The sequence below is a fragment of the Anolis carolinensis genome, chromosome 1, assembly GCF_035594765.1.
Source record: "Anolis carolinensis isolate JA03-04 chromosome 1, rAnoCar3.1.pri, whole genome shotgun sequence".
Taxonomy (NCBI): domain Eukaryota; kingdom Metazoa; phylum Chordata; class Lepidosauria; order Squamata; family Dactyloidae; genus Anolis; species Anolis carolinensis.
The window spans coordinates 106,060,915-106,083,697 of NC_085841.1; the positions used below are offsets into that span (position 1 = coordinate 106,060,915).

General features: G+C 39.7%; 1 protein-coding gene across 2 annotated transcripts in view; it reads right to left on the reverse strand.

The window, feature by feature from the left end:
- The window catches only part of grik2 (glutamate ionotropic receptor kainate type subunit 2), a 774,384-nt gene that overhangs the window by 498,625 nt on the left and 252,976 nt on the right, over positions 1–22,783 (reverse strand). For both annotated transcript variants that reach the window (XM_003215508.4, XM_008119029.3), the window contains exon 3: positions 7,483–7,659. In XM_003215508.4, the coding sequence (XP_003215556.1) occupies positions 7,483–7,659 (177 nt within the window). The remainder of the gene's footprint in view (positions 1–7,482; positions 7,660–22,783) is intronic.

Sequence of the window (22,783 nt, forward strand, 5' to 3'; positions counted from 1 at the left end):
ATGTGCAGCTAATGGTCAATGTCAGCCATTTATTTTTTATTTTGTGTCAAAAGCATTGCATAATAAATAAGTTTAAAGGTAATAAAATAAAGGAATCACAAGCAGCTAAATAGTTTTAGACCAAAAGTGGGAAACAGCAACCGCATTGTCCATAGCTTTAAACACCTCCTCCTCAGTACATGACGCAGGACATTGTGGACAAGCATACATATGCAGAGTTGTTTGTTGTACTCCACAGTCACACAAGGTGGAGGATTCCTCCAGGTAGTGCCATCTTGCCAAGTTGTCTTTTGATCTGCGCACTCCACTTCTGAGTCTGTTTAGGGACTTCCAAATTGCCCATTTTTGGTTTGTCAGCCATAAGTTGTCCATATAATGAAAAGACCTAGTGATTCCTAAAGAACTATTCTCTCTAGGAATCTATAAGTCTTCTAGTATGTCTCTATGTTCAAAGTTCAACAAAAATAGCACCATTCTGGAGGACCTTAAGATAAATGACTTAGATGAAGGGTTAGAAGGCATGATCATCAAGTTTGCAGACAACACCGAATTGGGAGTGATAGTTAATATTCCAGAAGACAGGAGCAGAATCCAAAATGATCTTAACAGAATGCAGAGATGGGCCAAAACTAACAAAATGAACTTCAACAGGGACAAATGCCAGATACTCCACTTAGGCAGAAAAAAATGAAATGCAAAGATACAGAATGTGGGATGCCTGGCTTGACAGCAGTACATGTGAAGAAGATCTTGGAGTCTTTGTGGACAAGTTAAACATGAACCAACAATGTGATGAGACAGCTAAAATAGCCAATGGGGTTTTGGCCTGCATAAACAGGAGTATAGTGTCTAGATCCAGGGAAGTCATGCTATCCCTCTATTCTGTCTTAGTCAAACCACACCTGGAATATTGTGTCCAATTCTGGGCAACACAATTGAAGGGAGATGTTGACAAACTGGAATGTGTCCAGAGGAGGGCTGGATAACAAGCCAAATGAGGAGTGGCTTAAAGAGTTCAGCATGTTTAGCCTGCAGAAGAGAAGGCTGAGAGGAGACATGATGGCCTTGTATAAATATGTGAGGGGAAGTCATAGGGAGGAGGGAGCAAGCTTGATTTCTGCTGCCCTGGAGACTAGGTTACAGAACAATGGCTTCAAATTATGGAAAGGATATTCGATCTGAAAATTAGGAATAACTTTCAAACTGTGAGAGCTGTTCAACAGTGGAACTCTCTCCCCCGGACTGTGGTGGAGGCTCCTTCTTTGGAGGCTTTTAAGCAGAGGCTGGATGGCCATCTGTTGGCGGTGCTTTGATTGCGATTTTCCTGCTTCTTGGCAGGGGGTTAGAGTGGATAGCTCATGAGGTCTCTTCAAACTCTGTTATTCTTTGATTCCTAGGAGGAACAAATTTAAATCTACGGGTTTAGCTGCAAAACATAAATCCACAAATGTGGAGGGTTGATTGTACATGTTGAAGGTCAAATTGTAGAGGATGAATCCAGTAGCACCCTTACACTGATAGGAAGACTCCATGAGTAAAATAGCACAAGAGACAAGAAGATGAGGTACAGCACAACCTGCATGTGATCTCTGTGTCTCATTTGTGTGGCCCCTGAGGCCCTCTCCTGCACCCAACACCCCACTTAAACATTAGCTAGTTTTTGCCTCAGAATTACATGAACCCCCCCCCCCCCCAATACATCAGAACATGCAAAAAAACCCACCCTAGAACACGCTCCTGCACACAAATACCTGCATTTGCATCTGAAGTCCTTCTCAAAATGAAGACTGGAGTAAGTTTATCTCTTGTTGCCATTTTGAGGGGAACTGCCAAGGAAAATGCAGGTATTTGAGTTTGTTGTATGGTACCCAGCCTACAGGAGGGAGCTCACCCCTGCTCTCAAGTTCCCACAGACTCCAAAGTCTTCTCCAGAAGGAACTTTCAAAGACATGGAGGAAACAATAAATATGTCTTCCCCTCTCCATTCTTCTCACTAAAGCTTCTGCTGGATCAAATATCTTAATGTCAATGGAAAGACACCATTTGACATAGTCATTGGCCTGTACCAGGGATGAGAATTGCACTGTGTCTCCCAGACTTCTTTACCATTCATTTTGCTGGCTAAGGTGCCTACAATTCAAGGTTTCTGCATTCCATCATGAGGACTAGATGGCTTCATAATCCCTACATATGGTCTAAGCCCTATAGAGTGGCCTGTCTCAATTCAAATTATTACTTGGATAGGCAGAAGGCAGAGATTCTATCAAAACCATCAACCGGATATATGGAATTAGAAGCTTTTACGGCACCTTGCTGACAAAATCCATTGACTTTGGCATTTTGGAAACAATTGACCTTGAACATGATTGCTATCGAGGTGCTCCACTGTCAATTTCATAGGTTTCAAGAATAACTAGACTGAAAATATCCCCACTTTACCTTGACATTATTTTGTTAACACTTCTGCTAGTTATTAGCTAAGCAAACAGAATAGCCTTGGGCCATCAGATTCATATGCTGTTGTTTGCTCTTTGTTACTAGTTGCAGTTGCATTCATAAAGACTGTATCACTGTCTGGTTCTAAATTTACACCAGCTTATTTACCTGGAGCATGATTTCCATGCCATACAAAATCATGGCTTTTGACAAGATACTGGTGCTCTAAGTTTATGTCCTCTCAATGTGCATTTATTTTCCTGTATTTTGTTACTATTGTGCAGAACTAAGAAATGTTCAGTATCAATACACACTAGATATCACAACAAGGGAAAATTAGTCTGAGTGTGCCTCAGCAGAAAAAAATGAGGCAGAAAACTAAAGTGTAGTCTCCCTTGTTTTATTAAGAATTATAAATGGCCAGGTAGAGTTCCCATTGACATGGGTGGGAGATATCTAGAGCAATCCCTCAAGACTATGGATATATTTCAAGCCACTGATAGTTCAACTCAAAGTACCTTACTGTTATGCTGTCTTTTAATCTTTTCCTTATAATGAAAACAAAGTTCAGTGGAAATAACTTTTTGGTATTTCTCCTGAAAATCTTCTCTAAATACACAATATCCATAACCTAGAAAAAGTATCTAATGAGAGCTGCTTCATAAAATAATGATCACCTGGTCTTCAATAACAAGTTATTCTTTTGTTTTAAAAAAAATGAAGTTATGATTAAAGAGGGAAGCTATACTTCAAAAACCCACAACATTATTCTATCAGTGCATCCCCCTTCTAATAGAAATATTAATATAGAAATACTAATAGAAGTATTTGATTTTATCCAGCTTTAGCATAGTACCGTAAGGGTTGGGGGGGGGGGGGTCATTTGCTGGCCTCCAGTGGGAAGAGATCAGTATAATTAGTGTCCTGGCATCTTGCACCAGAGAAAGAGTAGAGCTCACCTTATTTAAGGACCATTCTGCCTTGTCACTCCCTCTTTGGACTCTGGCAACTCACTCTCCTACCTCTTTTCATATTTTAAGTTTACTGGTTGCTTTGGATCAAAAAGACATGTTTCCCCATTTTCCAAGGCTTTTGTAGGGTTTTTTTAAAAAAAATTTCTGCCTACCCCATACTTGATAATTGGCTTTGAGTGGTATCTTAAATAGGCCTTCACTGGGGGGAGGGGCATTGAGGAGAGAAAGGTAGTGTAAGGTATCTATGGCACCTATTTGGGGAAGGATGGAACTGCTTCTGAATATCATACAATCAAGGGATGGGGATAGTTTCTGTCTTTGGGGCTAGTCTCTGGGTTTTCATCCTCTCCAGAAGCCATGCAACTTGAAAATTGCCACCCTCTAGTCAGCATTCCATATAGACAGCAAACCAGATTTAAGTTGGGTTTCTCTTGGAGTCTACAATGCTTTTATCCAGGAGAGGCTGGGTGAGGTCTAGGAGAGACACACTGTCCTAGCTGCTCCCACGCTAGGTTGCTCCCACCTTTAGTTTCTGAATACAACTAAAAACACTTAAATAGATGGCAATAAATAAAGCTGCCCACATTTCAACCAATCTTAGTATGTGATATTTTTATTCCACTGGGAGAAAGTAGAATGGCAGCACCAGCTCATGCAAACAAATCTTCCCAACTTCCTTTGTGTGAGAATGTTGTAGACCCCAAAAGAAACCCAACTTAAATTCAGGTTGATCCCAGGGCAAGAAAACTCTGCCCTTGGCCAGGTATATTTTTTTTTGTGGTACCCAACACTCAACAAAGTTAAACTTACTGCTGACATAAAACCTGCTAAAATCCAGGAAGTCTATAATAACAATATATTGATGTGAAACTTGCCTAGTCACTAACAGGAAAATCTTAAATTGGCTGGTGACTTTATGGCAATCTTATGGATTTAATTGGATTACTGAGAGGTAGTTTTGCCAGTTCCTTACTTTGAAATTTCACACATCGCACCTGATATTCATTGTTGGTCTTACATTGAAGTACTAACCAGGGTTGACCTTGTTTAGCTTCCAAGATCAGACAGGATCAGGAGCCTTTGGGGTATATCTCTATCAAAATGGTGATTAGGATTAATATCATGTCATTTCTAGCTGCCATTTTGACCAGAATACAGCAAGACATGAGGCATTGAAGAACTAGCAGGAGGCTTCTGTCAAAAATACAGTTTGGAGATTCTATGAGGCTGATGAGGTGCCCCTTTCCCACTTCTGGTGCAATTAGTAACTTTCAAATTTACTTTCAAATGACATTTTTAAAGCTATTTTGACAGGATATTTCCATAGGTAAAGGTTTCCCCTGACGTTGAGTCTAGTCATGTCTGACACTGTGGGTTGGTACTCATTTCCATTTCTAAGCCGAAGAGCCGGTGTTGTCTGTAAAAACCTCCAAGGTCATGTGGCCGGCATGACTGCATGGAGCACCGTTACCTTCCTGCTGGAGTGGTACCTATTGATCTACTCACATTGGCATGTTTTCGAACTGCTAGGTTGGCAGAAGCTGGAGCTAACAGCGGGCGCTCACTCCGCTCCCAGGATTTGAACCTGTGATCTTTTGGTCTGCAAGTTCAGCAGCTCAGTGCTTTAACACACTTCACCACCGGGGCTCTTCAATATTTCCATATCTTATGCCAAATAAACTATCTTATCTTAATTTTAAGGGTTTTCCTCCCAAAAACAAATAATAGGAAGTAATATAACAGCAACATGCTGCGTCACAAGTATTATAAAATACCAGGGAATACTGCTAATTTACACTATCACACAGTGTGATAAGTAAAAGAAAATCTTATGAAAAAGGAACGTTCCAAGCTCTGTATAGATTTTTATCTAACGGCCCCAATTACTAGAAATCAATACAAGTGAGACTGATTCACATTCTATCAGATAATTCAAAGTTTTGTTAGTGTAAATGAGGAACATAATTTGTTCATAGATTGTTGATGTGAATGTGGAGTATTGGAACTTAAGGTGCATCTACACCATAAAATTAATGCAGTTTGACAACACTTTGCCTATCATATCATTATATGGAATCATGGGTATTATAGTCTTACAAAATTCTAAGCCTTCTCTCACAAAGTGTACTTGTGTCTCACCAATTACTATTTCCATTATTACATAGCATTGAGCCACGCCAATTAAAGTGGTGTCAAACTGTATTAATTGATATGTTGTTTTTATATTTTGTCTATTGTATTGTCTTGGGCATGGCCCCATGTGAGCCGCCCCGAGTCCCCGTTGGGGAGATGGTGGCGGGGTATAAATAAAGTTTTATTATATTATTATTATTATTATTAATTGTACAGTGCAGAAATGAACTCTAAATCTTTTCCCTGTCCAAAGATGACCTTTTTTTAGAAATAAAATCAAAACATGTTTTTTGCAATTACCAGTCATCTTGAATCTAAATATGGGATTTCAAAGAATATTTCAGTATTCTAATATCCAATACAGATCTCATCCCTTTTCTGCTGCTTGGCATCAGACAAGAAATAGCTGAAATTTTTAAAAAAGCCTACTTTGTTTTCTGTGAATCAATGGTGCCAGAGTGGCCAGGACTCAGAAACAGAGTGGCCAGGACAGAGATGCTGGCACAGCAGATACAGCAAATGTGGAGTAAAATAACTTAGAATAAGATTATTCTATATACTAATGTATACAATTAGAAATATTAGTCAAAAAAATCAACCCCAAAAACCTGGCTTAACATAATGGTAGATAAAGGTTTCCCCTGATGTTAAGTCCAGTCATGTCTGACTCTGGGGGTTGGTGCTCATCTCCATTTCTAAACCGAAGAGCCGCCGTTGTCCGTAAACACCTCTAAGATCATGTGGCCGGCATGACTGCATGGAACGCCGTTACCTTCCCGCTGGAGCGGTACCAATTGATCTACTCACATTTGCATGTTTTTGAACTGCTAGTTTGGCAGAAACTGGAGCTAACAGCAGGCGCTCACTCTGCTCCCCGGATTCGAACCTGGGACCTTTCGGTCTGCAAGTTCAGCAGCTCAGCGCTTTAACACACTGAGCCACCGGAGGCTCCAAAAAAAAAAACCTGGCTCAACATATTCTCCAGTTAATGTGAGTACTGTACCTTAACTCTTACTTTAAAAAAAAACCCATCTCCTTCTCAGAGTAGAATGTCAAAAGGTAGGAGCTTAGCTCACCCCTGAAAAATAAGTACCAATACCTTCTATTCTCTCTGTCATTGCGACACTTCTAGCTTTTTTGATGGCCTGGGTGAAGAAACAGTGGTGGCAGTGACCAAGGGCAGCTGATGCTTTCATCTGTCCATGGAATGACTCTCAACTTATCCACGGGCCACATAGAAATCAATAATTTTGGCCCTACAACCTGCCCTCAACTTATACATAATGTTTACCTGTACATGAGAATATACAGTGTTAATTGCATTATTTTTATTTATTTATAGAAATTCTAGCCTGCCTTTCTCCCCAAAATGAGATTCAGGGCAGCTTCCAATATTTTTAAAAAATGCCACTAAAACATAGATTTCCAAAAATTAAAATGTTTTTAAAAACCTGCTGAAGGACAGTTAAAACACCCAAAACATATTTATAGTTTCAATGCAATATAAAATTAACATTAAATATTTTAAATAAAGTTAAAATTTTCATTTGTGGAAGCATGGTTTATTTTTACTTGTTTTGGAAATCATAACACAGAAGATTTTCATTGTCACCCTGCTTCTCATGATCAAATTGGGAGAAAGGCATTTAGTTAATATTGACCTTTTATTGCCCCCTTTCTCCCAAATGCTTCAACGGATGATATACACATTTCTTGAAAATGTAATGGTGTGCTTTTTGGTTTTGGTTTTATAATTCATCTGTGTATTGTGTTTCTAACCTGTAACCTTGATAAAAGGTATTAGTTTTATTTTTATTTTTTTTAAAGAACCATTGTGTTTTCCAGGAGGTGAAAGGTTGGGGGGCTTAACTGAGAAGAAACCAATGCCTGGAGCAATCAAGCACCTGGCAGTTAACCAACAGAACTTTTGTAAACTTACCTTTTTTGGATGCTTCAAAACTGTCATAGAGGTTTATCTTCTGGGTATCATAGGTTAATGTGGTATTTGGTAACAGAGTTCTGTTTCTGTTTATTGTGTTCACAGCAAACCGGAAGGCCAGTTCCTCTGCTCCCATTGCTCCTGTTGGGCCAGATTCCACACATTCGAAAATCCCCCCTGTAGAAGCATCAAGAGAAAGGGAAGAGTTACTACTTAGTTAAAAAATCGGGCTAACTATAAGAAATGTACAGTTTGCCCCAGTGAAGCCTGACTTTAGAACTGCCATATACAGGCCTTACATTGCAATATGCAAACGAGATAAATTGACCCCTTAGTTTTGTTTTTAAAAAGTAGCTACGTCCTGATAAATTTTGTAAAAAAAAAAAAAGGGGGGGGGTCCAATATGTATAGATCACATATTATAATATAAAATGCATATGACAGTATCTCAGATCCTACCAGATAATTTAGACTACAGCTTTTATTGTTCTTTGTCATGAGTATACCAGCTAAAATTGATAAGACTTCTATAGGGTGGTCATATCTGTCAGCATTTTAGACCTAGGTCTCATCAGGTATTTTGGACTACATTGCCTATGTTGGCTAAAGTATATGGGAGTCATATAGGTTTGCCAGCTATGCATGCCACTCCCCCACCCACAAAGCACAAAGTGTCAGCTCACTCCAGCCGCCTCCGAATGAATACAAGAGACTCTCTCTGTTGTCACCGAAGACTTTACTGAAGAATACCGTACAAACATATAAAGCCAAGATTGCTGGTCAGCCCAGAAAGATCCCCTTATATACACTCCCCCACATTCAAAGTAACAATTCCTGTCCAGAGAAAACCCCGCGCAATTCTTCCCGCTCGCCCACAGCCGTTTTCCTTCTGGGTGAGAGCTGCAGGTGCCTTATCAGCTTTTTGATGTCAGCATCCTTGATTACTGGCACCAGAGTGCAGGCCCAGGAATTATGGTCCTGACACAAAGTAGATAGAAATGTGCATATATTGAACTACATGAATAGATTCAAATGTAAAAATAGTAGTTACTATAGATTAGGCCCCTTCCACATAGCTGAATAAACTCCCACATTCTCTGCTTTGAACTGGAATATATGGCAGTGTGAACTCAGATAACCCAGTTCAAAGCAGATATTGTGGGATTTCCTAACATGGCTGTATGGAAGGGCCCTAAGTTCTTCTTCTTCATTCACACAGTCATTTCCAACTCTTCGTGACCTCATGGACCAGTCCACGCCAGAGCTCCCTGATGGCTGTTGCCCCCCCCCAAAGGTCCTTCAAGGTCAAGCCAGTCACTTCAAGGATACCATCCATCCATCCTGCCTTTGGTTGGCCTCTCTTCCTTTTTCCTTCCATTTTCCCCAGCATCATGATCTTTTCCAAGCTTTCCTGTCTTCTCATGATGTGGCCAAAATACTTCATCTTTGCCTCTAAAAACCTTCCCTCCAGTGAGCAGCCGGGCATTATTTCCTGGAGGATGGACTGGTTGGATCTTCTTGCGGTCCAAGGCATCCTCAGGATTTTCCTCCAGCACCAAAGTTCAAAAGCATCTATCTTCCTTTGCTCAGCCTTCCTTATGGTCCAGCTCTCGTAACCATAGGTTATAATGGGGAATACCATTGCTTTAACTATGTGGACGTTCGTTGCCAATGTGATGTCTCTGCTTTGCACTATTTTATAGTTGGCCATTGCTCTTCTCCCAAGAAGTAGATGTCTTCTGATTTCTTGGCTGCAGTCTGCATCTGCAGTGATCTTCGCACCTAGAAATATAAAGTCTGTCACTGCCTCCACGTTTTCTCCCTCTATTTGCCAGTTATCAATCGGTCTGGTTGCCCTAAGTTAGAAATACAATATCCAGAGAGGAAGGCTAGGTTCCTCAGATGAAATTTAAGCATGCACACCTTTCACTGTTAGAAAGGGGTAGCATCAATTGGTAAAGATAAAGAAGAGGTTGTTTTTCAGTCAGGTTCATGACTTGGGAAAGAAAGGGAGCGATATATAAAAAACAGTCATTTTGTCTTGTGATGTAGCACACAGGTGGAGTGTTCTTTCCAGTTATATCCCCTGGTTATTTTGTTTTGGTACTTGGCGACAGTAGCATTCCACTGATCACTTGGGCTACTTGGGAAAATGTTACTTTCTGGATTCTTTAATGGCAGTTAGTAGCAGAGGAATAGTCATCTTGAAGGTAACACATGGGAAACTAGGAGTCATGGGGAAGGATCTCTGCAGCAGTGGAGTTTTAGAAGAAAATAATGGAAACTAGAAAGACTGTATAGCAGGAGACAACCAAAGATAGGAGAAGACATCTGGCGAATCCAGAATCACAGACCAAACGTCCAGAAGGGTCCAGTTTGAGTATGGAATAAGCAAATTTTACAACTCAAAGCAGATTTATTTATTTATTTATTTAAAACATTTATATTCCGCCCTTTTCACCCCAATGGACTTAGGGCGGAGCACAACATATATATGGTAAACACTCCATGCCGGGACATAAAATAATTGTAAATATACACAAACATTAAAATCAGTTGTATTTACTTTAAAATCCATTGTTTAAACCAATTCAAGTCACCACGCAGATAACCATAGAAAGATTGTCCCAAAGACTGCAGTTCCTGCAGTCCACCAGAGCTGCTAATTCTGAGAACAACATCAAGGAAAAACAAAAAAGACAAAAAAACCAGACCAAAAATTAAGAAATCCTCACAAATGAATAGGTAAGGAGGAATATTCCTCCACATGGAGCCAAAACCTTCCATAGTTCTAGACATTCGTTAACGTTTTACAAAATTGATTTCTTGGGGTGGCTGTGGTCACAATGCAATTGGCATCAAAGGGTGAAGGCAGTTGCTTGCTCAGTGCAAAATTGTAGCCGTACACATAAATAATGGATTCCTCCTTTCACACAGGCTTTACATGTCTTTTGTTGATTAAGTTATTTTGTTTTTAAAATCTCATGTGTGTCAATTGCTTTTCCCACTAAAATTCAGGGACTTAAAGCAACTTAATGTAACAGAAGAGCAAGGCAAACAGGCTATAATAGGCACTTTGTACATTCAGTATCATTCCCCTAATTGGTATATTATCAAATTCCCAAAGAGGTTTAGCTTCACAAACCATCTCCATATTTACCTTGTCTCATAGCTACCACTACCGCCACCATTGCCAAACCTATAAAAACTAAGCCTTTGAGAAATGTATGCTCAAATAATTGGAAAACAGAAGCTTTACGTACAGTACTGAGAATGAAAGTTACAAATGGCTACTTAAAATGGTATCACTTTAGATCTCACAACGGTTCAGCAATTAGAGGATGATGTTGAATACATGTAGCTATAGCCACTGAGTTAACTGGAAGTAATGCTCTGTGAATAAAAATAAGAATCAGGGGGCATTTTCCAAAAGAGAAACAAATAGGCAAGCTCAGAACATAGGTAGAAATTGTATCACCGGTAGAGTGTATCTGGTCCAGGTTTTAGCCTGAATTGTATTTCCAAGTAAATTCAGTATGTTAAAAGCAACTTTAATGTTCAGCCCAGAATTTATTCACTGCCCCATTAGCATAGGAATCACTGTTTGATATTTGTCTTTCTTTTCTAGGATTAGAGGATGTACATTGAATGGGTATGCTGTTGGTAATAGCAATCAAGGCAGGCCAAACAGACTGCTGGGGGGGGGGGAGGTCTCCAGCAGAGGGGAACTCTTTCCAGCATACTTAGGAAGGGTTGATCAGTCTTTGGAAGATGGAAGGAACCACAAACTCCAGTGATTAAGGTGGAGGCTGGATGAGACGAGCTTCAGCTGAGACCTCTAAATGAAGAAGCCTCTGTAGAGTAGATCTGGTGTAGCAGACAACTTTGTGTCGCCTGGTATTTTTGACTTCATAACTCTGACTTTGGCTTGATTCTCAAGCAACCCTGGCATTTGACTTTTGGACCATGACCTGGACTTTGTTTTAAAGAAACATTGGTATTTGTTTTTGGAACCCAGATTTTGAATTCTTGTTATGGAATTTATGGACTCTGATTCCGGCTTCCCTGGTGTGGACTGTGACCTTGGCACCTGAAAAAGCTAAAACTGTGTAATGTACATGTGATCTTTTCATCCCTCCTCCCCGTTGCAGGACATGGCACTACAAGGGCCAGAAAAATAGTACAGGTCAATAACTGGCTCAGAAAATGGTGTCAGGAGGAGCTTTTTGGCTTCCTCGACCATGGCCTACTCTTCCAGGAGGATGGCCTACTGGCAAGTGATGGGGTGCATCTCACACAAGTAGGAAAACATCTTTTTGTGCACAGACTCACAAATCTCATCAGGCACACTTTAAACTAGATCCACTGGGGGAGGGGAACAACAGCCTAGTGAACACTATATTACCCATGACCACAGGAACTGTCAAAAGACTAAATGGAGGGTTGCACAAGCACAGCAAGGACCAAGGACCAAGAGCACAATAATCCCAAATAAACAGCTCGGGGGAAGGTCAAAGGGACTTACATGTCTTTACACTAATGTACAGAGCATGGGAAATAAGCAAGACAAACTGCAACTTTTAGCACAGCACCACACATACGATGTCATAGGCATCACTGAAAGCTGGTGGGATGACTCCCATCACTGGAATGTAGCCATTGAGGGCTATAACCTCTTTCACAGAAATAGAACGAAAGGGAGAGGAGGGGGAGTAGCTTTATATGTCAAAAACAGTTATGTTGCAGAAGAAATGCCAGACTGTAATCTGAGAAACCAGCTTGAAAGCATCTTGCCCTATAAGCCTTATATTTCACCTGTCACATCAGCACTTTTAATCTTGTACCCATTACTCTGGCCCGGCCCAGTTTTATTGTGTTTTTGTTTACTGCTTGTTGTTTATACTGTTTTAATTGTTTTAATTTGCCTTTTGTTTTGTATTGTTATATTGTGTGTTGAGGCCTTGGCCTTTGTAAGCCGCATCGAGTCCTTCGGGAGATGCTAGCGGGGTACAAATAAAGTTTAATAATAATAATAATAATAATAATAATAATAATAATAATAATGCATCTGGATAAGAATCAAGGGAACCGGGACTCAAAAAGATCTCATTGTGGGTGTCTACTATATCTGCTGAAAAACAAACTCGGCCAAGAGTACAAAGTCCAACAAATTCCTCACTTGCCTTGCAGACAATTTTATGCTCCAGAAGATAGAAGAGGCAACAAGGGGATCGGCCACTCTTGATCTAATCTTAACAAATGTGGAAGGCCTGATCCATACAGTTGAAGTGGTCTGATCCTTAGGGGCAAGTGATCATGTGCTCCTGCAATTTGCCATACAAAGGAAAGCTGAAACTAAGACAAGTCAAACATGCATTTTGGATTTTAAGAGAGCTGACTTCCAAAAAATGAAGGAAATACTGAGCGGCATTCCATGGATTAATATTAAAAGACAAGGAAGTTAAGGATGGATGGGAGTTTTTTAAAAGTGAAATACTCAAGGCACAAATGCAAACAGTGCCAACAAAGAATAAAAATAAGACAAGTGCGAAGAAGCCAGAATGGATGTCCAAAGAACTTCTAACCAGGCTAAGACTCAAAAGAGACATGCACAAGAAGTGGAAAAGGGGAGAAATCACCAAAGAATTCAAACATATAGTCAACTCCTGTAGGGGAAAGGTTCGCAAGGCTAAAGCGCAAAATGGGCTCAGGCTTGGCAGGGACATTAAAAACAACAAAAAAGGCTTTTTTGCTTATGTTGGTAGAAAAAAGAAGAACAAGGAGGCGATAGAGCCTCTGCAAGGAGAAGATGGGGTGATGGTGACAAGGGACAGGGAAAAGGCAGAACTACTTAATGCCTTCTTTGCATTGGTCTTCTGACAAAAAGAAAGCTGTCTTCAACCTCAGCAACATGGAATGGATGAAGGATTAGGGGAAATCCAACCCCAAATAGGGAAACAGGTTGTCCAGGAACACCTGGTCTCTCTAAACGAATTCAAGTCCCCAGGGTTAGATCAGTTACATTCAAGAGTATTGAAGGAACTAGCTGAGGTTATTTCAGAACCACTGGCAATTATCTTCGAGAGTTCTTGGAGAACAGGAGAAGTCCCAGCAGATTGGAGGAGGGTGAATGTGGTCCCTATCTTCAAGAAGGGAAAAAAAGAATGACCCAAACAATTACCGTCCGGTCAGCCTCACATCGATACCAGGCAAGATTCTGGAAAAGATCATTAAGGAAGTAGTCTGCGAACATTTAGAAACAAATCCGGTCATTGCTAATAGCCAACACGGATTTACCAAAAACAAGTCATGCCAGACTAATCTGATCTCTTTTTTCGTTAGAGTTACGAGTTGGGCCGATACAAGGAACGCTGTGGATGTAACATACCTGGATTTCTGTAAGGCCTTCGACAAAGTCCCCCATGACCTTCTGGCAAACAAACTAGTAAAATGTGGGTTAGACAAAACTACTGTTAGATGGATCTGTAATTGGCTAAGCGAACGAACCCATAGGGTGCTCACCAATGCGTCGTCTTCATGTTGGAAAGAAGTGATGAATGGAGTGCCGCAGCGTTCCGTCCTGGGCCCGGTTCTGTTCAACATCTTTATTAACGACTTAGACGAAGGGTTAGAAGGCACAATCATCAAGTTGGCAAGATGACACCAAACTGGGAGGGATAGCTAACACTCCAGAAGACAAGAGCAGAATTCAAAACTATCTTAACAGACTAGAGAGATGGGCCGAAACTAACAAAATGAAGTTCAACAGGGACAAATGCAAGATACTTCACTTAGGCAGTAAAAATGGAATGCAAAGATACAGAATGGGGGACGCCTGGCTCGAAAGCAGTACGTGTGAAAAAAATCTTGGAGTCCTCGTGGACAACCAGTTAAACATGAGCCTACAATGTGATGCGGCTGCTAAAAAAGCCAATGGGATTCTGGCCTGCATAAATAGGGGTATAGCATCTAGATCCAGGGAAGTCATGCTACCCCTCTATTCTGCCTTGGTCAGATCACACCTGGAATACTGTGTCCAATTCTGGGCACTGCAATTGAAGGAAGATGTTGACAAGCTGGAAAGCATCCAGAGGAGGGCAACTAAAATGATCAAGGGTCTGGAGAACAAGCCCTATGGAGAGCAGCTTAAAGAACTGGGCATGTTTAGCCTGCAGAAGAGAAGGCTGAGAGGAGACATGATAGCCATGTACAAATACGTGAGGGGAAGTCATAGGGAGGAGGGAGCAAGCTTGTTTTCTGCTGCCCTGCAAACTAGGACACGGAACAATGGCTTCAAACTACAGGAAAGGAGATTCCACCTGAACATCAGGAAGAACTTCCTCACTGTGAGGGCTGTTCGGCAGTGGAACTCTCTCCCCCGGACTGTGGTGGAGGCTCCTTCTTTGGAGGCTTTTAAGCAGAGGCTGGATGGCCATCTGTCAGGGGTGCTTTGAATGCGATTTCCTGCTTCTTGGCAGGGGGTTGGACTGGATGGCCCGTGAGGTCTCTTCCAACTCTACTATTCTATGATTCTATGACCTCGGAACCCAGATTGCAAATCTTTGATGTTTGTCTTTGACTCCTCTTTGTTTAAAGTATTTAAAGTATTCTTGGCATTGAACTTTTGGACTTTGGTTTTAGCTCACCCCTCCCTATTTAAGGTTTAGATTTATGTTTTCAGCATAACTTTAAAGGTCTTGAGAGTTGAGTTTTTCTGTTACGGACCCCTTGATTTTAGTTTACTTTGTTTAAACATAATGTTTTGATAACCAGGACCTAGCAAAACATATCATGAGGCTTGAAATTCTCCACCCTATGACCCCAATTCCAAACATGTCATGCCACTACTGTTGGAGTAGGGGTATATAGAGAAGCATCTAGTATGCTATGGAATCATGGGAATTGTAGTTGGATGAGGCATCAGCTCTCTTTGGCACAATTTGTAAAACTATAACTCCCATCATTCCATAGCATTAATCCATGGCAATTCAGTGGTGCCCAACTGCATTCATTCTAGTGTAGATGCACCCTTAGACTACATCTGGCCTTATCAACATAACCAGATGCTTCTCTGATCCATTTTCTTTTTTTCCATTTTTGGAGTGCTCTTCCCAACAGCCTGTTTCTTTTAATGTTCAGCATAAAATCTGCCTTCTCTCACACATCTGTTAGCATCTAGACAAACCTGCATGTGGACTTCACCAAGAATTGTATCACAGACATTCTGAGTTCAACTGAGTCTTTAAAAATGCTGCAAGACACTGGAAATAAGTACAAGTGCATGCTAAATACAATTTTTAAAAGTGTTTGATTCACACAATATTAATCATTTGAGCTTTTTTCAGTCAATTGTAACTTAATAACTTAAGCATAGGCTTCAGGTAAACTGCATGTGCTCAAAATAAACTATTATATCCTAAGAGACAATGAACTTATATCAACACAATTGCCAATTTAATGGACTTTTCTTGTATGAGATGTACACTTGCAAAAGTCTTACACCTTTTAATGTCCTATACAATGTTCCTGTCTGCCCATGTAAACCCATAACATACTTTCTGCATTTTGATGCATTACTGCCTCTTTCTTCTACTCAAATACAAGATGGATGGTAAGAGAATGATTTGGCATACACTTCTTTGATGATAGAAGGTACAGATGAATGTCACAAAGCTAGACAATTGTTTGTTACAAGTATTAAAATTTGAAAAATAAAAAATGGACACTGTGTACTAATGATCAAGTTCAAGAACTTGAAGACCTTTCACTACGGGAAATGGGAATGACTCTATGGGTGAATCTGCTAACTTTTGTACAATTTGTCAGGTTTTCATCAATAAGGTCATTCGTAGTAGTGGAAAGATAACTTCAAACTATCTTTGAAAATGATCAAAAATTGTTTCTTGAATACAGGCAACCCTGATAAGGAGAATCCTGGAAGATGAATATTTGCAATTCATGACTTATGCTGCAAAGCATTTCCACATTTTTTAATGGAGAAAATTGTTTCCTGCACAAAATGTAGGTTAACAAAAATGGGTATATTTTGTATGCATTTTTAAATCTATGCTTCCCCTCTGCTACTATAGTGTTTCTGGTATGACCATAAATGTCTCTAAAATGTGGAATGTGTGTACACTTTTTCCTAACACACACAATTTTCCACACTTTTTTGCAGTGCAGAAGGTAACTGCAGTGTTGGTAATGTGAAAATTTGTGCATAATAATCATCTGCACTAAGGAGCAAACACAACTTCCCTCCGTATTCACAACAGATCAACATACAAACATATCAATTATTCCCACACTGCATTATTGTCCCTCCCTAATGTTTGCCACTTTATTTTGAAAACACAAAAATAAAAGTCTATGCTTAATGCTGCTGCAGATAAGTTCTAAATACACAGAAAGAGTTGATCTATCATGTGGCAAATATAGGCCAATCTGTGTTCTGTACCACCAACACTTGCTAAAACTGGCAACAGTGAGTTCAGTCCTGTAGCAAATGGTATAGAATAGTATATAACATGCATCCATGATAATTCAGTTACTCAAACACTGGATAATTCAACATCACTGTTTATGGTTGCTTGGCACATTCAGCTGAAAATCATGTAGTGGAAGTTTTTCTGGGGTGTAGTTGTGCATTTGAATATGATCATTAAGAAACCTCCCTGCATGGAAGGGGAGAGGAATTAAAAATGTTAAACCACCAATATTTTACCCAGACACATTTGTTTTCTACATACAGAAAGAGTGTTTTTTGGGAAAAGCTCATTTGAAGCCTTTACTGGTGAATTACATTGGTATAGGGCCTATAGGCCAGGAAAAGAATTTCAGTATAGGTTGTCCCTTGCTTATTAAAATAGTAACTCAAAACTGTTAATAGATCCAACACTATATTTACCAGCATCCAATCAACTAATCAAATGTATCTGTTCACATTTAATAAAAGATAGGCAGATAGAGCTGTTATATCCCATAATAACCCATTCTGCCTTCCGATATGTTGTTATGAGTCATGCTGGTTCATTGAAACTTGACAGTTGCTCTCCTAACTGTTGTTGTGCCTATTCATGATAGCTTTATTAATAATCCAAGTGAGGCATGCAACACATGGTGTTTGATAAGCAGGGAGAGAAGTAATAAATCTTGTCATTCAAAACCAGACAAGCTACCAAACCTTGGCCTATCTCTATCTAACAGCTTGAGGGGCACAGATGTGGGAGTTGACTGATTTCCAGTGTTTAGGCCTGAAATTCACACCTGCCAAACCAACTGGCACCAGTTCATGGAAGTGAGTCCTTCATCCAGAACTGACACAGTTTCAAGCATTGAAAATGTTTGCTTTGTACACCATTTGATTCTACCCCCAGTCCATTCAGAGAGTTTAATGTAACACACCATGTTAATGCAGTTCTTCCTGCAATCAAAATCAGCAAAGGACTAAAATAAGTCAAGGACCATTGGATGTAGTGTTTATATATTGTCTCCACATAATCATGAGCATTGTAATTCACAATAGGCAGGTGGTAACAAGTGTATGTGGAATATGGTTTGAGGTTTGTTATCATGCTAGACGATGTTTAGCAAAATCTCTCCAAACTCTTAATGGTAACATTTATTGCGTTGTACAAGCCTGCACACATTCACATTTATCGGTATTCTTTATGTGCACTTCAGGTTGATTAACAACAATTAAAATCATTCATAAAGTATAGCCATATTCCAAAAGTGGAGAAACATGACATATACTGTATTTATGACAAAGAGGTTATTGCTATAGCAAATCACCTTTTTCAGAATATGGAAGCTTTATGTTTTCATTTGTAGAAGTAAATTACATCAAAGTAACTGAACATCACTATCAACTGTATGGTACTCACTGAATAGATTCACTAGGAAATTATGAAACCTACTCTAAAATGAATCAGTGCTACACAAAACAATACACTATATAATAGGAATCCCGTTACAAACATGAAGTAAGCATTAAAAGGAACTAGTTTTGCAGGTAGAACACAATATTTCTTCTTTCCTCACATTGTAGAATATTCATTTGAAAAGCAGAGCAACTGGAATCCTCCAATGAACTAGATGGGAAAGAGAATTTGAGTGTCAGGGTATAAGGAGCTAGTTCCATAAATTGGCAGAAATCTTGCAACTCAGTCTCTTATATCGTGAACATTCCTTTAGCCGACGTCGCACATTATTGAGAAATAAATGTCCACAGTGAAAAAAGCATGAGAATTAAATATCATATAGCATATATTTAGCAATATACTCCAAGACTCATTATATAAATTGTGCAAAAAGAAAATGAAAAGTTCATATTTCTCTTTAAGAAAACATATTCCCGTCCCCTGCCTATGCCAATCTGTATTTGCTCAATAATGTAATTGCTTGCAGACATGTGGATATTTCCATATTCAAACTGATCTCCTATCAAGACTGGCCCTGCAGCTCGAACAGTTGGGTTCTTATCATTCATCTTGGCTTTTTACCCTCAAACCCTTTTCTTGAGTCTTGTTCTTGGGCCCCAAGATGGCACAATAGACAAGTGAATGTGTTGATCTTTAGGTTCAATGTGATAAAGAGTAACCTATCCTCCTTTATTCTACAGTAAAATGTTCAGGCAAGAGATGCAGAAAATCAAAACATATCATTCTCCTGTCACCTCCCTTATTTATATTCTAGGGGACAAAGTTGAACTAAATTCTGACCACAAAATGTTGACCAACATCTTCAACACAACTCCCCTATCAATTTCTCTGAAGAAGAAGGAGGTGGTAGTGTTGGCAACTATTCAACACTAAAAGACTACTTGTGCAGCATTATGATGTATATTACTTTAAACTTCGCATTAGCAGTGACAAAAACAACAAATCTTTCAAAAATTGCCCCTTCTGGACATATTTATTAGAATTCTTGAGGACACATGCTCCTCCTGCAGGGCTCAAATAACATGGTTTCAGTGTTTTGGGTCAGCATCGCCCTCCACAGTTTGGGTTTTTAAAGGTAGCAAAAACCTAAGACTTGTTTACTTTTCAGTATTTTTGTCTGCTATATTAAAATCCAGTGTCGGGAGGAAAAACTATACATATCCACTGAGTGAGTGGAAATATATTACAACTATAATTTTCAAAGAAATATAGCTTTTCACCACATTTAGAGTCCCTGTGTATGCGCTGAGTGATATAAAGGGGCTTTGGGGCAAACTGGAATTTGGCAATAAACATTTCTGAACATTACTCATAATCTAAACAAGACTACTTTCTATGGGTTGAAGATTTAAAAAAAGAAGGCGGCAGCGCAGGAAATCAACACTGATAGAGTACTGCAGATAACATACAAAACACTGATTTTCAGTGATTATCATTTTTATCATTCAACAGTTTATTCAGCCAGGATGCTAATGGTGCATGACCACAGAAACAAGACAAAATAAGAAATGTCCGCATCGTTATTTACATTATGCAAATCAGGTTATCTTGTGTATCTTTGTTCTAGTGTTTCACTTTGCAGATAACAATTTACTGAATGGCATGTTTACATTGCATTTCTGCTAAATGGTAACCATTGTCTACAAAACACTCACATAGGAAACTAAATAATTTTTCTACACAATTTAGATTCCCATATTCCATTTTCTTTTTTGTTGTTTTACAGCATGTATTCAGTGGCACTACTTTTTCCCCATATAGCTCTAATAATGTTACTTCAGCAAAGGCAGCATTCACAGCATTTTTCATCTTAACAATAAAGTAGAACACTCTGAATTTTAATATAATTAGATGCTGTTGTAATGTATTTGGCTTGTCATTTTGAATTGTTTCAGATGTTGATCTTTCAAAGGTTTTGTTTCTGACATAATTTTTTGTCCGCTTGTGAATCTGTGTTAATATTTTTCAATATAAATGTCAAATAAGAATACTGTAATTTGCCACAGAGGTCACTGATTTGCTTAAAACAAACAAAAATGATCATGTAAATGAATTTATCTCTAATTTGTAGGCTTGTGCATGGATTTGTTTTGGCCATTTGCCTTTGAACTGTTTGGCTAATTCGGATGCCCATAACAGCAAGGGCTCTTCTGCCATGTGGCTGCCGGTCGTGGCTGCTGGTCGTGGCTACCTTCTTTTCTATTCTGCATGCTCGCACAAAGTTTCCCTGTGAGCCCTGCCTGTTGGGCCAATCAGAACAGAAGAAAGCCATGATGTGACTTTTGCAAGCTGTGTCTTTTTAATGGGGTGAGAACCTCCATTGCTCAGTTGCATCCTGGCTCTAGAGAGAGATGCTTCAGTCCGACTGCCTTGCCGCTCGCTCTCAGCTTTAGCTTTTGGCTTGGCTTGGCTTAGCTTGGCTTAACTTCTAGATTGAATCTTTTTGATTTTCCTTTATTTTCCTTTGTTTTCTTGATTTTCTATTTAGTGGAACTGGGAGTTCAAAAATGCAAGTGGGTGTGCTTTTCTTTTTGGGTGGCTCTGAGCTTTGAGTCACCCTTTAGCCTTTACTAAAGCCCTTTGCTTCTTCTCTTATCTCTCCTCCTTCCTCTCTTTAAGAAAGTACTTTAAAAAGATTATTACTATTAATAATTATAAGAATTCCAGAAAGCAGCACAGCATCATTTTCGAAAAACTACTAACCTACCGAACTAAACTTACCACCAATAAACTAATGATTTGTTTCCTTTGCAATGTCATCTCAAGTTCTCTCTGTTATTTATATTTCCCTCTGTGTTCTCTACTTTCTTAATTTCATTGAATAATAATAGCAATTGGCGGTTGCCATTTAATAATAATAATAATAATAATAATAATAATAATAATAATAATAATAATAGTATTGGGCTTCTGTGGAAGCTTTCCCAAGCCAACAGAACCCATCATCTTTCTGTAACTCCAACCTCCATCAGGACATAAAAGATTATTGTTGTTAATATTATTAAAATAATTGTACCAGCAAAAACCAGCACCAATCCAAGTTCCACCAGCCTTCCTCTACCAGTCCTATCCTTTGCAATAACTCCACTTTATTTCATTTAATAATAATTTGCATCCAGCCATAGCCAGCAACCCCAATCCCTATCTTCTCCAGTTGTCAGCCGCCTGCCTGCCTGACCTGAAGCCATCCTTCTCTTTTTGTCCCTGAGCCCCCCCCCCATTGCCCTTTTTTGGGGCTCCCACTGCCTTGCATTTCTGAATCATTGAAGCTGATTACCTGCTCTGAACTGCTAAGACTTAAAATAATATAACATTCTTCAAAAATATTGAGAGTTTTTTCCCTACAATATATTTTGAAAATGTTTTTTTTCCCAGTGGATCATACAGAAGTGTTTTTCTAATAAGGGGACATGCTGCTTGCTTGCTTTTGAATGGTGGACTGCGGACCTCTTCCAGCATGTTTTGTGAGAACAAGAAGAAAAGCTTTGGAAGAAATTGCTGTTGTTTTTTATTAGTAAAGAAAGAATATAGTGGGCTGTGTGATGTGGAAGTGCATATTTGATATTTAGCAGGAAAGAATGGTGCCCTGCCGCTGATCCTGGAGAAGCTATAAGATGGGACCAGCAGGGATACCTTTTTGGGAATTTTTTAAGGAGATTATATTTCTAAAAAGAAAATAAATTCCTAAAAGTCAGGAGATGACCCAAATGTTATGAAACTTGGTGGGTCAACTGTGGTAGCTGTGTCCCCCAAGTGTGGCCATTTTCATCCTGATAGCTCAAAAAATGATGGGAAGGGGAGCCGAAGAAGCCCCCTCCCATTGCCGCCAATGAGTTGGATTTAGCCGCATTTTCCAGCTGCAGACCGAAAATAGCCATTCGGACGCAAACCTGTTTTGAGAAGGCATGTGAAAAAGGATCCGCAGGTCCCCCGAAATTCGGATAGCAGAAACGGATTGAGGCTCATAGAGGGAGATGCGTTCGGACAGGTAAGTTGGACCAGAACCGTATAGGGCTTTATAGGCCAAGACCAGAACTTTGAATTGGACTCGGTAGCAGACTGGCAGCCAATGAAGCTGATGTAACAGAGGAGTAGTATGCTTCCTGTACGCCACCCCAGTCAGAAAACTTGCTGCCGCCCATTGGACTAATTGAAGCTTCCAGGCCATCTTCAAAGCAACCCCACGTAGAGCACATTGCAGTAGTCAAACTCTTCCTCCACTCCACCCCACCTTTGAAAGCAGAATTGGTGGATGAGATGCATACCACAATAAACAAGGCAGTACTGCTACCTGTCTTTGGTACTTCTAAACACTTGCTGCAGATGTTGGCTAGCCAGAGCCGTTAATGCTTACACAG